Source organism: Photinus pyralis, unplaced genomic scaffold, assembly GCF_008802855.1.
Source record: "Photinus pyralis isolate 1611_PpyrPB1 unplaced genomic scaffold, Ppyr1.3 Ppyr1.4_unclustered_Scaffold19, whole genome shotgun sequence".
NCBI lineage: Eukaryota > Metazoa > Arthropoda > Insecta > Coleoptera > Lampyridae > Photinus > Photinus pyralis.
The window spans coordinates 91,512-106,129 of NW_022171100.1; the positions used below are offsets into that span (position 1 = coordinate 91,512).

At 36.1% G+C, this 14,618-nt stretch overlaps 3 protein-coding genes across 3 annotated transcripts; all 3 read left to right on the top strand.

Annotated features, from left to right (window-relative positions):
• The first annotated feature begins 3,755 nt into the window (after positions 1 to 3,755).
• LOC116181758 (dehydrogenase/reductase SDR family member 4-like) lies at positions 3,756 to 5,419 on the top strand. Its single transcript, XM_031502180.1, has 6 exons — positions 3,756 to 4,088; positions 4,134 to 4,311; positions 4,511 to 4,585; positions 4,637 to 4,918; positions 4,969 to 5,015; positions 5,067 to 5,419. Exons 1-6 carry the CDS (start codon positions 3,961 to 3,963, stop codon positions 5,179 to 5,181), a joined length of 825 nt encoding a protein of 274 aa, XP_031358040.1. The 5' UTR covers positions 3,756 to 3,960; the 3' UTR covers positions 5,182 to 5,419.
• Positions 5,420 to 9,279: 3,860 nt separating this feature from the next.
• On the top strand, positions 9,280 to 10,901 carry LOC116181757 (dehydrogenase/reductase SDR family member 4-like). Its single transcript, XM_031502179.1, has 7 exons — positions 9,280 to 9,397; positions 9,447 to 9,606; positions 9,652 to 9,829; positions 10,029 to 10,103; positions 10,155 to 10,436; positions 10,487 to 10,533; positions 10,585 to 10,901. The coding sequence occupies exons 2-7, from the start codon at positions 9,479 to 9,481 to the stop codon at positions 10,697 to 10,699; spliced, it is 825 nt and encodes a 274-aa protein (XP_031358039.1). The 5' UTR covers positions 9,280 to 9,397; positions 9,447 to 9,478; the 3' UTR covers positions 10,700 to 10,901.
• Positions 10,902 to 13,317: 2,416 nt separating this feature from the next.
• On the top strand, positions 13,318 to 14,338 carry LOC116181737 (cytochrome P450 6l1-like). Its single transcript, XM_031502158.1, has 4 exons — positions 13,318 to 13,561; positions 13,613 to 13,825; positions 13,935 to 14,123; positions 14,169 to 14,338. Exons 1-4 carry the CDS (start codon positions 13,318 to 13,320, stop codon positions 14,336 to 14,338), a joined length of 816 nt encoding a protein of 271 aa, XP_031358018.1.
• Positions 14,339 to 14,618: the final 280 nt, after the last annotated feature.

Genomic DNA, 14,618 nt, shown 5'->3' on the forward strand with positions numbered 1-14,618 from the left:
TGATTTCTGAAGAACCAGTAAATAAATTATCTGCTGCAAGTGTACTCCCTATTTCATAGTAAAATAGGTAATATTAATTAAAAAGGCGAATTTCGAAAAAGATGAACTAATTTTTATAGATAATCTAATTTTACTACACAAAATAGGGAGTACACTTGCATTAAATAATATTTATTTGTGACACTTGTTTACCTTCTGGCATTCTTTTGTTTTTTATTATCTTGGCCTACTCCAGTGTATAAACATGTAATTAATTAATAGGTATAGGTACTTTTGTGAAAAGTAGGGAATAACCTAAAAACTACGGGCTTTAGGCATAGGACATCCCTTATAAACATTGAAGAACACACAAAAGACGATCGAGTAGAAAAATAAAATAGTGGTAGTTCCATTTGAAAAAAATGAAACTTTGAAACTTGAAACTTTACTGTTAGTTTTTGTGAACACGCTGTATCACTAAATCCAACTTTCTTATTACCAAGGTGTTTCCTTTTATTCAAATTCAAATTATTGATCAAATGTATTTCCTAACTTTAAAATCAAGGTTGCTACGATTTATCAAAGTGGGGCTTACTTATGGGCAATTATTCGGAAAAAAATTTGGTAACATTGACAAAAAACGAAAAAGTGAATAGATTTCCATGCAGAGGTTAAAAATTGACTTCGAAACAACTGAAAATATAGAGGGTTGTTCCATTAAAAAAATCAGCGGTCCATTGACACCGTAAAAATGGGACATGTACAGGGTGTACAGGCTGAGTCAACGATTGCACGGAGTAACATCCTTGAAGATAAGATTTTTCGATAGAATGCTTTTGTATTATATGATATGGTTGAATATTCTCCACATTTTAAAAATATTTGGAATTATACAGGGTGCGCCCACAGAGTAGGGCGCCCAAATAGTACATTTTTTAAATAGAACCCCCTGTATTTGAATGCAATATTGAAATCTACGTGTAATTGTACGTCTTTTTTTATTATATGGTTAATTTCCGAAAAGCTAGTAGTTTTAAAGATAATTCGATTTTTAAGAAAAATTGGGCATTTGCAAGCGTCAGTATATATTGTCAAAATTATTACTTAAATTTTGATTCCAGGTCTTTTATCCTGGGTTAAGCAAAAGTCAAATAAATACATCTACTATCAAACATTAAAAATATACCTTACAGGGTGTTTTTTTGGTAGGTCCTTAGATGCAAAACTTCATTTTAAAAATCTCATTTTTTTAAATGGATCACCCTGTATACTTATCTGTCATCATTTAGCTCCTCTAAAAACCTTCAACATTTGATAATAATGTCCTATACCTATCTCTGATAGTTTTCGAAATATCTTGGTTTTCCTGGGTTTTATATTCTAACCTTAAATATTATATGTAATTTACATAATAATGAGGTGAACATACAAAAAAGGTAATTTTTATCTATCTCGTCTAGAACGAAAATCATATCGATTAATTTATTTTTCAAACAATTTATTTTAAGTCCAAAAACTGGAGAATAAGTAAAAACATTTGACTACAAAGGAAATTTAATTTAACTCCTAATGTCATCCTGTCAGTGATATTAGTTTCATTTTTTTTCATATTCACCTCGTTATTATGTAAATTAGAACTTATTTCAGATTAAAATATAAAAAGTAGAAAAACCAAGATATTTGTTTATGTTTTTACATACAGGGTGTTCCATTTAAAAAAAGTGAGATTTTTTAATATGAAGTTTTGTAACTTTGGACTTACCAAAAAAACCACGCTGTAAGTTATAATTTTAATGTTTTATAGTAGATGTATTTATTTGACTTTTACTTAACCCAAGATAAATCCAGAAATCAAAATTTAAGTAATAATTTTGACAATATATACTGACGCTTGCAAATGTCCAATTTTTCTTAAAAATCGAATTATCTTTAAAACTACTAGCTTTTCGGATATTAACCATATAATAAAAAAGACGTACAATTACATGTAGAATTCAAAAATGCATTCAAATATAGGGGGTTCTATTTAAAAAAATGTAACATTTGGGCGCCCTACTTTGTGGGCGCACCCTGTATAATTCCAGTTATTTTTAAATGTGGAGAATATTCAACCATATCATAATACAAAAGCCTCGACAAAAGCACTCTATCGAAAAATCTTATCTTCAAGGCATTAAGCTACTCCGCGCAATTGTTGACTCACCCTGTACAATCGCTTGAGTATTAAGTTAAAGGCAAAACTTAGAAAAGTAAGAAATGAACAATTTGAGCAATATATAAGTATACCCAAACTAACTAGAAGTGATAATTATATATAGAAACCAATGAAAAACTCCAGGAAGCCTAAACTAAATGTACCACCAATAAGAAAAAATAATGCTGAACCTTGGCGAAGAGTGACAAAGAAAAGGCTAACCTATTCGCAGAGCACCTCACCACCGTTTTTCAACCTCTAGCTAGACAATGAACCAGATCATGAAACTGAAGGAAATATATTCACTCCTTTAGAGCCACATCGATCAATTAAACTATTTACCCCAAAGGAAATAACTGCTGAAATAGAAAACTCAATCCCAAAAAGGCTCCTGGTATTGATCAAATAACAGCCAAAATGCTGAGTGAACTTTCATTATTATTATTATTACTATATAAAATCAAACAAACACTCCCTACAGTCTATTTTAATATACTAAAATCATACCTGAGCGAGAGAACATTCCAAACCAAAGTAAGTGAAGAATCATCAGACCACTTTCACATAAATTCTGGAGTGCCCTAAGGTAGTGTTTTAGGGCCATTGTTCTACATTCTGTACACAGCAGACCTGCCAATGACACAAAACACAACAACAGGAACAATTGCAGACGATACCGCAATCCTATCCAGTCATGAAAACCCTCAAATAGCATCAGATTATATCCAGATTCCCTTGTTTGAACTACAACAATGGCTGAACAAATGGAAAATTAAAGTGAATGAGAACAAATCGGTGCCTGTAACATTTGCCCTCCGTGAACAATTATGTCCAGCAGTTGTGATAAATAATGTGCATCGCATACCACAAATGGAAACAGCAAAATACTTATCAAATCAAATATAAAAAAAAAAGAAACAAAGCAAGAGAACTGGTTAATAGGAAGAAAATCTACACTATCAACAGAAAATAAAATTCTAATATACAAGGCAGTCATCCAACCTATCTAAACCTATGCGAAATAAATAGATATAGAAATAGATGTAGAAAAAAAATAGACCAGAGCGTGCACATCTACACTATAGCAGAAAGCTTTAGTGAAAATTAGAAACCTCTAGCTATTGTAATTGTTGAGATATTAGCCGGACAGCCAGCCAGCCATAACGAATATAATAGTCTATTTTTATTTTAAAATGCGTTAAACCTACGAGGAGAATTTTTAAAGAAGGCGAAAATAAGAATTTTGGCGATGTTGATTGTACAGCGAGCGAGTGGACGGACTTTGGTGTCTAATTTTTGTAAATTAGTTCGGATAATAACCTCCGTTGGGATAATGTGTTTTTGGCTGCCTGTAGCAAATTACACAAAATAAGTTTAATAACTAACTCAAAACCTTTGAGATTTAATCATTCCATTTGGAAAATTCCACCTTTATTATTTGATTGTGACAATTTTCGTCAAAATACTAAAATTTGAACTTCGGGTATTATATAAAGAGGTAATAATTAATGTAGATTATTTCTCTCACAATATTTTTTTTTAATGTGCATTATAAGGTCAGGTTTTGAAGTCGCATAAGCGTAATGAATTAATTCAATGACGTCAAAATCCTTCGTGAAATATTGCTAGATTGTATGTAGATGCCTATTAATTGTAGGTAAGAGTCTGTCGAAACATACGAAAATTTGTTATTTGCATGCATTTGGTGTCGATCCTATTTAAGTAAGGAATAGTTATAAACAAACGCATTTCAAGTGTAAACGTAGCTAGTAGCATTACAATAAGTCATGCTGAATTATACGTTACGGTTGCGGAGGGTGGCCCAGACAATCTGGCTACCTTGCAGATATGCCAGTGAGGCTTTCACAAGGAGGTTCGAAGGAAAAATTGCAGTTCTCACGGCGTCGACTCAAGGGTGAGTAATCGCTAAAGAAACAGCCCAATTGATTGAGGAATGTAGAATTGGACTGGATACAGCAAGAAGATTTGCCTTAGAAGGAGCCAAGGTGCTGATATGCAGTAGAAAGCAAAAAAATGTCGACGAAGCTGTACGAACGTTGGCCAACGAGGGGTTAGATGTGAAGGGGGTTGTGTGTCATGTTGGCAAACAGGAGGAGAGAGATCATCTTCTGAATGAGGTAAGCTCACCTTTTTTACATAAGTTTCATTGCCGAATTTTGTATCGAGAATTGGGATGATTAGGCCCATAGCCTTTTTTAGTAGGAATTGACTAACTGAAGATCTTTTATTAACATTAATCCACAAACAATACCTAATGCCACATTGGAAATCAGAAATTATTATTGCTCCATGCCCTTATCTCAATTATCACTTTAGGCTGCCAAACTGGGAGGGATAGACATATTATTCGCAAATGCGGCGGTGAATCCGGTACCAGGACCGATCGTTGAAGTAAATTTACCATCAAATACGAATTTCGAAAACACTTTCGATTATTTTTAGTGCACCGAAGGCGTCTGGGATAAAATTTTCGACGTAAATTTGAAATCGACATTCTTCCTCGCCAAGGAAAGCTTGCCATTGATGAGGCAACGTCAAGGCGGATCAATAATTTTAATGTCGACACAATCGGCTTACGTACCCGTCCAAAACATTGGCATTTACGGCGTAAGCAAGACCGCCCTGTTGGGTCTAACGAAGACGATGGCAGACGAGCTGGCCGAGTACAACATAAGGGTGAATTGCGTCTCCCCGGGTTATATCGACACCAATTTTGTTCAAATTGTAAGTGCTTGTCGATAATACTAATCAAAAATACTGATGAAGTATTTCAGTTGATGGATGATATGCCAAAGGTTTTGTCGAGAATACCATTGCGAAGGTAATTGGGCGAATCAGCTATCTTGAAGTTTGCTTATAATATTCTTTTTAGGGTTGGACGTCCAAAGGACGTATCGGGAGTCATCACCTTCTTGGCATCGGATGATGCCGATTACATAACGGGAGAAAGTATTATAATAGCAGGTGGGATGACTTCCAGACTGTAAATTTTGTTCAGCACCCTGGATACCTATCATCGTCTAATCCATTCAGACCAAACTTTACTATCTTCGTTCATTTTTATAAATAGAGATAATTGACTGAGGATGTACCCCTTTTATTGCGCTTGCCTATTAGCTCTGATAGAAGGAACTTTTGTAGCCAGTGGTAAACAGAAGGTCTATACAAATACAATTAGTACATTTTATATAAATTTATAATATATAATAATATTATAACAAAATACTTGTATGTATTTTTCTCTATCTCGGAATATATTAGGACAGCAGAGGCTTAAAACTGATCATTAAAAAATGTCACCATTATTTTTAGATTTTATGAATGATGTGAGTATCTTTGAACGTCCTTATAAATATTGGCCCCTTTCTTTAAATATACAGAGTGGCCCAACGAGAAGTATACAGAGGGCTTTTAGGGTATTAAATTTAGAAATTTCGAAAAATCCTCGAACACGTCAATTTTGTATTCGAGGGTGACAACTTTTGGAATACAAATCACGAACCCAAGTTTTCACCCCTCTACGTAGGGAGCTTAACCCCTAAAATTTTAAATGGAATCCTATGGCAAATGGCACGTTATTTGAAATCCAATTTAATCGTGATTACTAATCTGCTTTGCTTTTTAAATTCTATTGATTCGTTTCGGAGATATTCGCATTTGAAATGGTTTTTCGAAATCTCTAAATTTAATACCCTAAAAGCCCTCTGTATACTTCTCGTTGGGCCACTCTGTATCAGTGGAATGGTATATTTTATTTTACCAATTAATAATAATTTATTGTCCTAACAGACTATCCAGTCCAAATTCATGACAAACTTAAATATTGCTCAATAACAGTAGCGCAGGAATATACAAAAATTAACATAAATTGAATTTAATTAGCCGCCCACTGCAAAACATATGTCCTTTTCTTCACAACGGGTTAGATAAGAGATGAAAATATAATAGCATAATTTGAGGACAAATCACAGGCGATCAGATTTGCAATGGACGGCTACCTGCGATGATTGATGTGACTGTTTTTATACTGGAAGAGCAATAATTGTTTGATTATACAGGATGATTCAAATTCGAGGGCCACCATGGGGATCTCGGGAACGGTAAGAGATAGGTACGAAATTTTGCAAATCGTTTTTATTTTTTACTGGTTATTTGAAAAGATATTTCGAAAGAAAAGATACATTATTATAGCCACTTTTGTTTGAATCAGGATCCTGGTATGATCACTATACCAATAATGAGAAGGTCGAAGCTTACCGTAGGAATCACAGCAATCAGGGATTCTGGGGAGAATGGTAGCGGCCAACACATACCGGGTAACCCAATAAGACTGTTCCTCGGCCATATCTCGAGAACCGTTCATCATATGTCTTAGGGGTAAAAAAATTATTGGGTAAATCGGTCATGAAGAATCGTTGGAAAATACTTTCAAATTCTAAAAATGGCCAACAGAAGGCGTAACTGCCATCTTAAGTTTTATTAAATTTATTTAATAAATAAATAATAAACTGAAAATTTTTTTTCACATTTTTAAAGAAAACCAGTTTATCAATCATTTACGTAAAAACAAAAACTCAGTTATTTCAAAAACAAAGATGGTGTGGGGCGTTCAATTGTTTTTGCAATAACCCGCTTTAACTTCTTAACCGTTTGGCCGATTTTAACAAATTTGGTATGGTTGAAAAGAGCATACCTTGGGCAATAATCAACCAATATATAGTTAACTTAGTTGAATCCTACTCCGCCAGGGGGTTAGTTTTGACACTATGACCCCAAATCCTAAAAAAATCAAATGGAGTGATATGACTTTTTTTGTTATGAAAAAGTAGCCAAATATCATCCAAAGAAGGCAATGAAAACCGTTTTTCAAAATCTCGTTCCTAACCTCAAATGCTTAAATTGTATCTTAAATTGACTTTTTACGTATTTCCGGTAGTTGTCGATGGCGCGAAAGGAAAGCACCCTACACTTTTAGGTAGGCCTTTGAAAATTAAACAAATGAAACACGATGCATTATAAAATAATAAAAAGCCGTAATTTGTAAATTATTCTGCTGTGTTTACATTCAGAAAGTGCAGTTTTTTGAATTTGTAATCTTTTCTAAAACGCCGATTTCTAACCAAGAAGCATTTAATATGCTGGCGATATATTTTGAGTATTTTCAAAATGCAACCATCGCTGCCCGCATCTTCTATTTGCGTTATCTGAATCGACCACGAACCATCGCCGCCAGCGTATTAAATGCTTCTTGGTTAGAAATCGGCGTTTTAGAAAAGATTACAAATTCAAAAAACTGCACTTTCTGAAGGTAAACACAGCAGAATAATTTACAAATTACTGCTGTTATTATTTTATAATGCATCGTGTTTCATTTGTTTAATTTTCCAAGGCCTACCTAAAAGTGTAGGGTCCTTTTCCAAACAATCAACGTGAAATAAGATACAATTTAATTAATCAATTAATTAATCTCGTTTTCCCAATATTTGAGGTTAGGAACGAGAAAATATTTTCCAGCGATTCTTCATAACCGATTGACCCAATAATTTTTTTTACCCCTAAGTCATACGACGAACGGTTCCCGAGATATGGCCGAGGAACAGTCTTATTGAATCACCCGGTACAACAGCCAGGTAATGGTTTACGAAGAAGGGTGGAAACGTATCATAAAACCGCGAGCTATAATAGGGACCACACGGCACTGATACATAGTATATACAGACTACAGACCACTATGACAGCGTGGTAAGGACATGATAGGGCAGGTAGAAGAAGAGGAGGAACTCAGGAGAACAAGGGTGCTGGGGGAATACGAGGAAGCGAGAGGAGCTGCCGTCCCTAACGAACATAGTCTGAGCTGAGCGTGGTATCCGGAAGGAATGCCCCGCCGAGGAAAAGCGGAAATCACCAGAATGCAGAAGGATGCAACAGTATATGAGGGTAACCACGTGGAACATGGGGCAAACGACCCAAAGAAAAGTAGCATAGAAATAATTATCACAAACACAGTAGGAGTATGGGTCAGAACAGTAGGATCGGACCACAAAATAGTAAAGGGGAAGGTAAGAGAGGGGGGTCGAGCGAGGAAGAAGGAAAGGACAGAAAGCAAAGCGGGAGAACGGAATGGTGGGATGTGATACTTCTGATAGGGGAGAAGAAAAGTGAGGAGTATAGAAAGGAGAAGGACGAGATCAGGAACAAAAAGGGGGAAGGGAGACCATCTTGGAACAGGATCGCCGAAACGCTCAAGGAAGCAGCAGGGAAAACACTTGGGAGACATAAACCGCCCATGTCATCGAATAGGAAGCAAGCCATGGACAGCAGATCACTGAAGAGGTTTGGGCGAAACGGAAGGCACGAAGGATACTGATGGAAAACAGCAACCTTACAAAAAGGCAGATAAGGGAATTACTGGAAAGAAATACGATCACCGAGACAGAAAATGAGATATTGGGGGCATATAAACAGGAGGAACAAAGACCAAAATCCATAACATTGTTTGGCATATGTCGCGACCCAACGCAATGGAAATAAAAGTGGTGGATATGCATCCCTGTTAGTTAGTTTACTATAAGCGATATGTTTGCCTTTACTAGAAGTATCTGTGGTTAAACTTTGCACAAAATATATAAATAAGTAAAAAAGTTGATATTGCGCATGCGCACATTAATCGTCAGGATTTTTCTTGGTTCGGGTGCCAGAGCTACCCAATTTAAAAAGATCGAATTACATGTATTGCAAACCGTAGGAGTAGTAAAAAGCTCGGACGGACCGACGGGCAGAGAAACTGACTGGAATAGCGCACCCAACTTAGTTGGAAAATGCGCTAAAGATAGGCGATGTTGTTGTGAATGGACAGACTTTAGTGCTTTTGCTGCTCGTAGCAAATTACAAAAATACGTTTAATAAGTAACTCAGGACCTTTGAGATTTAATAGGTCCATTTGAAAAATTGCCTTGTAAACACATTTATTATTTGATTGCGACAATTTTCGTCAAGGTACTAAAATTTTAACTTTGGGTACAAAAAAAGGTAATAATAAATTTCTCTCACATTTGTGTAGGCTAAGGTCAGGTTGTGACGACGCATATGCGTAATTAATTGATTCAACGACGTCAACATCCTTCATGAAATATTACCTATAGATACGTACTGTAGGTAAGGATCTCTCGAAAGATAAGAAACTTTCTCATTTGCATACATTTGGTATCTATTCTATTTAAGAAGGATAAGTTATAATCAAACCTATTTTAAGAGTAAACGTAGCTAGGTAGCGGTTACAAAGTCATGCTGAATTATACGTTACGGTTGCGGAGGGTGGCCCAGACAATCTGGCTACCTTGCAGATATGCCAGTGAGGCTTTCACAAGGAGGTTCGAAGGAAAAATTGCAGTTCTCACGGCGTCGACTCAAGGGTGAGTAATCGCTAAAGAAACAGCCCAATTGATTGAGGAATGTAGAATTGGACTGGATACAGCAAGAAGATTTGCCTTAGAAGGAGCCAAGGTGCTGATATGCAGTAGAAAGCAAAAAAATGTCGACGAAGCTGTACGAACGTTGGCCAACGAGGGGTTAGATGTGAAGGGGGTTGTGTGTCATGTTGGCAAACAGGAGGAGAGAGATCATCTTCTGAACGAGGTAAATTCACCTTTTTTACATAAGCTTCAGTGCCGAATTTTGTATCAAGAATTGGGATGATTAGGCCCATAGCCTTTTTTTAGTAGGAATTGACTAACGAAGATCTTTTATTAACATTAATCCACAAACAATACCTAATGCCACATTGGAAATCAGAAATTATTATTGCCCCATGCCCTTATCTCAATTATCACTTTAGGCTGCCAAACTGGGAGGAATAGACATATTATTCGCAAATGCAGCGGTGAATCCGGTACCAGGACCGATCGTTGAAGTAAATTTACCATCAAATACAAATTGCGAAAAAACTTTCGATCATTTTTAGTGTACCGAAGGCGTCTGGGATAAAATTTTCGACGTAAATTTGAAATCGACCTTCTTCCTCGCCAAGGAAAGCTTGCCATTGATGAGGCAACGTCAAGGCGGTTCAATAATTTTAACGTCGACGTGTGGGGTTTACGCATCCATGCCAAACATTGGCATTTACCGCGTAAGCAAGACCGCCCTGTTGGGTCTAATGAAGACGATGGCAGACGAGCTGGCCGAGTACAACATACGGGTGAATTGTGTCTCTCCGGGTTATATCGACACCAAATTTGTTCAAATTGTAAGTGCTTGTCGATAATACTAATCAAAAATACTGATGAAGTATTTCAGTTGATGGATGATAAGCCAAAGGTTCTATCGACAATACCATTGCGAAGGTAGGTGGGCGAATCAGCTAACTTGAAGTTTGCTTGTAATATTCATTTTAGGGTTGGACGTCCAAAAGACATATCGGGAGTCGTGGCTTTCTTGGCATCGGACGATGCCGATTACATAACGGGAGAGAATATTATAGTAGCAGGTGGTGTGACTTCCAGACTGTAAATTTTGTTCACCTCCTTGCATCTCATCGTCTATTCCATTCAGATCAAACTTTACTATCTGCATTCGTTTTTATAAATAGAAATTGATCCCATATATTGTGGTTGCCTATTAGCTCTGACAGAAGATACGCAATATCAGAAATAAAACCTAAAAAAGGTTTTTGAAATTTTTGTGATTTCTGAAATAAATAGTTACATAGGAATATGAGTTTAATTTAAAGCGCATTTTTCTTGTAAAACATCTTTAATGCTATGGAAGAGTTATAACAAGCGACAATTCGTGATGTGAAGAATAAACCTGTTATAATCCACCAATTTTACATGTAAGTCAATTCCTGTACTAGATTTCTTATTATAATAGTTTTTTGTTTTGCCGTTAGAGATCCTGCCAGTGTTAGAGGTTTTATGTTTTATTCTAGTACACAATTACTTTTCTGATTTCGTTTTATGCTTTTATACCCCGACGATTGTAAGGATAAGCCGTGGTTGATCAAAATTTCGCTTTCGCTAGTGTAAAGTCATTCGAATTATTGATTCGTATTGAGTATTAATTACAGTTTTCATATCCGATTGCCTCCGTGTCAGACGTTAGCATTGCTATTCCGCAATATTTTATGAGCGGCGCGATTCACTACCCCTTTTATTTGTTTATTGTGTTATTGCCTGTTACATATTTGCAGAACGCGCCCTTCTGAATTCAGACGACCGCTACGATCAGAGTTCAAAGGTAAATTTTATTATTTTAACGTTTGTGGTTTTTGATACAATAAAATTGTAATTATTACATTTGCTTGATATTCATTAACGATTATAGCGCCGTTGTTTTCTGCGGAAGCCTGGTTGTATATTAATATTGTCTCTGACTACGTGTTGGTCTCCTTTTTATCAATCTGAATTCAAATATTGACATTGCGAATCTATACAGAGTGCCTGTTTTTCGAGTTCTCCAACATGGGGATCGCGTGGTCATTTGAAGAGATGCCATGTTGTTTAAATTGGGGCAATTTTGCGTATTTTGGTGCCCAATAATATGTCGTTACGAAAATTCGCATGTCTTCAGAGGTTGCCGAGATTAAAAAACCGAAATGTTCAATATTCGAGTTTTATTTCGAAAACGACAAAAAATGTACGTTTTATTTAACTAAAACATTATTAAAGCACTGTTTTATGAGGAATCCAAATATGTTATCGAAAAATGCAAGACACCCTACACTTGGAAGTTACGGTAGAAAGCCCCCCCCCCCTCCCTCATAAATTATTTCCTGAGATACTGTTTTTGAAAGTAAAACGTACCGGGTGACCCAATAACACTGTTCCTCGCCCATATCTCGGGAACCGTTCGTCGTATGACTTGGGGGTAAAAAACATTATTGGGTAAATCGAATATGAAGAAATTTTAAAATTATATTTTCTTTAAATTTCGCATAATAAACTAAACATTCTTTTTTCACATTTTTAAAGAGAACCAGTTTATCTATCATTTTCATAAAAACAAAAACTCAGTTATTTCAAAAACAAAGATGGTGTGGGGTGTTCAATTGTTTTTGTAATAACCTGCTTTAACTTCTTAACCGCTTGACCTATTGTAACAAATTTGGTATCGTTGAAAAGAGCATTCCTTGGGCAACAAGAATCAAATATAGTTAATTTAGTTGACTCCCTCTCCGCCAGGGGGCTAGTTTTGACACTATGATCCAAAATTTTAAAAATATCAAAAAAATCAAATGTGATGATATGACTCTTATGAAAAAGAGGCCAGTGAAAACCGTTTTTCAAAATATCGTTCCTAATCTCAAATATTGGGAAATTGAGATTAATTAATTAATTAATTAATAAAGATGCTTGTATATTATTTGACGTATTTCCGGTATTTGTCGATGGCGCGAAAGATTGTTTGGAAAAGGACCCTACACTTTTAGGTAGGTGGAAAATGAAACAAATGAAACACGATGCATTATAAAATAATAACAGCCGTAATTTGTAAATTATTCTGCTGTGTTTACACGTTCACAAAGTGCAGCTTTTTGAATTTGTAATCTTTTCTAAAATGTCGATTTCTAACCAAGAAGCATAACTAATAAGCATAATAAGCATAATAAGAAATTAATAACGTTCATGACCGATTTACCCAATAATTTTTTTACCGCTAAGTAGAACGGTTCTCGAGATATGGCCTAGGAACAGTCTTATTGGATCACCCGGTACATAACTTTTACATGCGACAATCAATTGGTCTCAGACTTTGCATACGCGTGCCTTTAGTGGTACCAAATAAACTTTTTGAAAATGAGGGGGGGGGGGGGGAGGCTGGAAATGGGGATATACACCCGTTCTACTCTTCGTGGTATTCTAATGAAAGGTATCACCGAAATGAATTGGTTTTCCCAAACTATATTTCCTGCGTGACTTATTTTCGAGATTAGTAGGTGGCTGGGTAGAGGGGCGAGGGGGTAAAAACTAATTTGATCTTTCATGGTATTCTAATTAAAGGTCTCAACAAAACGAATTGTTTTCTGCCAACTACCGCCCATCTTTCTGAATCCTTATCAAAATAATGGGGGGGGGGGCTGTTTCTTTGGACTGCAAGCGAATTCTTTTGAGAAGGAAAGTCATTTTAGAATGGCGGGAAGAAGGATGCTAAGTCAGTCGCTTTGGAGAAGTTTATGCGTGCTATCCTACTATTACATACCAATGTTCATTAAAGTGTTCAGGTTTAAATTTTTGGAACCATTCGCCGTCGAATTTCTCACCGATGTGTTCCAAAAAACGATTACTGAAAGAGAATCTTCTCAAACACGACGAGGGGATTTTATCGATATGCTGATAAAGCTCAGGAACGAAGCTCCTGGACCTGGCAAGTTTGGTATTGACGCAAAATCATGGCCCAGTAGTACCTAATTAGAGTCAGTTGTAGATGATTGTAGTTTAATCGCTCAAGCAGTTACGTTTTTTTCTGCTGGTTTCGAATCGTCAGCTTCGACCCTTGCATTCACCCTTCACGAGCTGGCGGTCCATGGAGACATTCAATGTAGACTACGAGCGGAAGTGGAAGATGTAATTCGTGAACGCGGGGGATTGGACTACGAAGCAGTGAATGACATGCATTATCTAGAAGCCGTTGTAGCTGGTGAGGGTTTCTTTTAGAGAAATTTAATCCACGACGAATAATTTAAAATCGTTAAGAAAGTATCCAAAAACCTCCTTCATACACCGGGAGTGCGTTGAAAATTACGTAGTTCCTGAAACGGGCCTGCTCATAGAAAAGGGAACCCCAATTGTAATCGCTCAATATGGTCTGCATTATAACAGTACTTTTTTCCACAACCCCGATCGTTTTGAGCCTGAAAGGTTTAACAGAGCTAACCTAAGTAATATTAAGCCATGTACGTATTTACCGTTTGGTGACGGTCTACGGAATTGCATAGGTATGTGGCCCTTTTAGTAAATTTATCTTTAACTGCCAGTTTTAGGACAAATGTTCGGTTTGCTTATTGTTAAAATTGGCATAATTCAAATTTTGCGCAATTATGAGGTGATAATGAACGAGAAAAGCGTAGAACCTGTGATCTTGTCACCATTTCCCATCATACAAGCCAAATACAATCTCAACCTAACGTTTCATCGTTTGAATACTGACTAAGATGAATTACAATTATTTAATTACTTAACTTGCAACATTTCCATTTATCATTAATTAAAAACCTTTCGCTTTGTAATAGGGGATGGCTATGATTCCATAGTCATACAATTTAATACAAAGTAAACTTACTGGTGCTGCGAGAGATACCTTTCGAAGAACCATTGCAGTCAATTTTGTGGTACCAAGAAAAACAGAAGATTTCCGATATTCACTTTTAGTTGCACTACACACTTCACTTTTCCCCCACACATATAAAAGAAAAATCCTACCTTTATAAGAC

What these genes read in the sequence shown, in the direction of transcription:
- LOC116181737 (XM_031502158.1), top strand. Translation starts at nt 13,318, where the DNA reads ATGGCGGGAAGAAGGATGCTAAGTCAGTCGCTTTGGAGAAGTTTATGC. An exon ending in TCCTGGACCTGGCAAGTTTG is followed by an intron (nt 13,562 to 13,612) that starts GTATTGACGCAA and finishes AGTCAGTTGTAG; the next exon opens with ATGATTGTAGTTTAATCGCT. An exon ending in CGGTCTACGGAATTGCATAG is followed by an intron (nt 14,124 to 14,168) that starts GTATGTGGCCCT and finishes TGCCAGTTTTAG; the next exon opens with GACAAATGTTCGGTTTGCTT.
- LOC116181758 (XM_031502180.1), top strand. Translation starts at nt 3,961, where the DNA reads ATGCTGAATTATACGTTACGGTTGCGGAGGGTGGCCCAGACAATCTGG. An exon ending in CTCACGGCGTCGACTCAAGG is followed by an intron (nt 4,089 to 4,133) that starts GTGAGTAATCGC and finishes TGAGGAATGTAG; the next exon opens with AATTGGACTGGATACAGCAA. An exon ending in TCGAGAATACCATTGCGAAG is followed by an intron (nt 5,016 to 5,066) that starts GTAATTGGGCGA and finishes TATTCTTTTTAG; the next exon opens with GGTTGGACGTCCAAAGGACG.
- LOC116181757 (XM_031502179.1), top strand. Translation starts at nt 9,479, where the DNA reads ATGCTGAATTATACGTTACGGTTGCGGAGGGTGGCCCAGACAATCTGG. An exon ending in CTCACGGCGTCGACTCAAGG is followed by an intron (nt 9,607 to 9,651) that starts GTGAGTAATCGC and finishes TGAGGAATGTAG; the next exon opens with AATTGGACTGGATACAGCAA. An exon ending in ACACCAAATTTGTTCAAATT is followed by an intron (nt 10,437 to 10,486) that starts GTAAGTGCTTGT and finishes GAAGTATTTCAG; the next exon opens with TTGATGGATGATAAGCCAAA.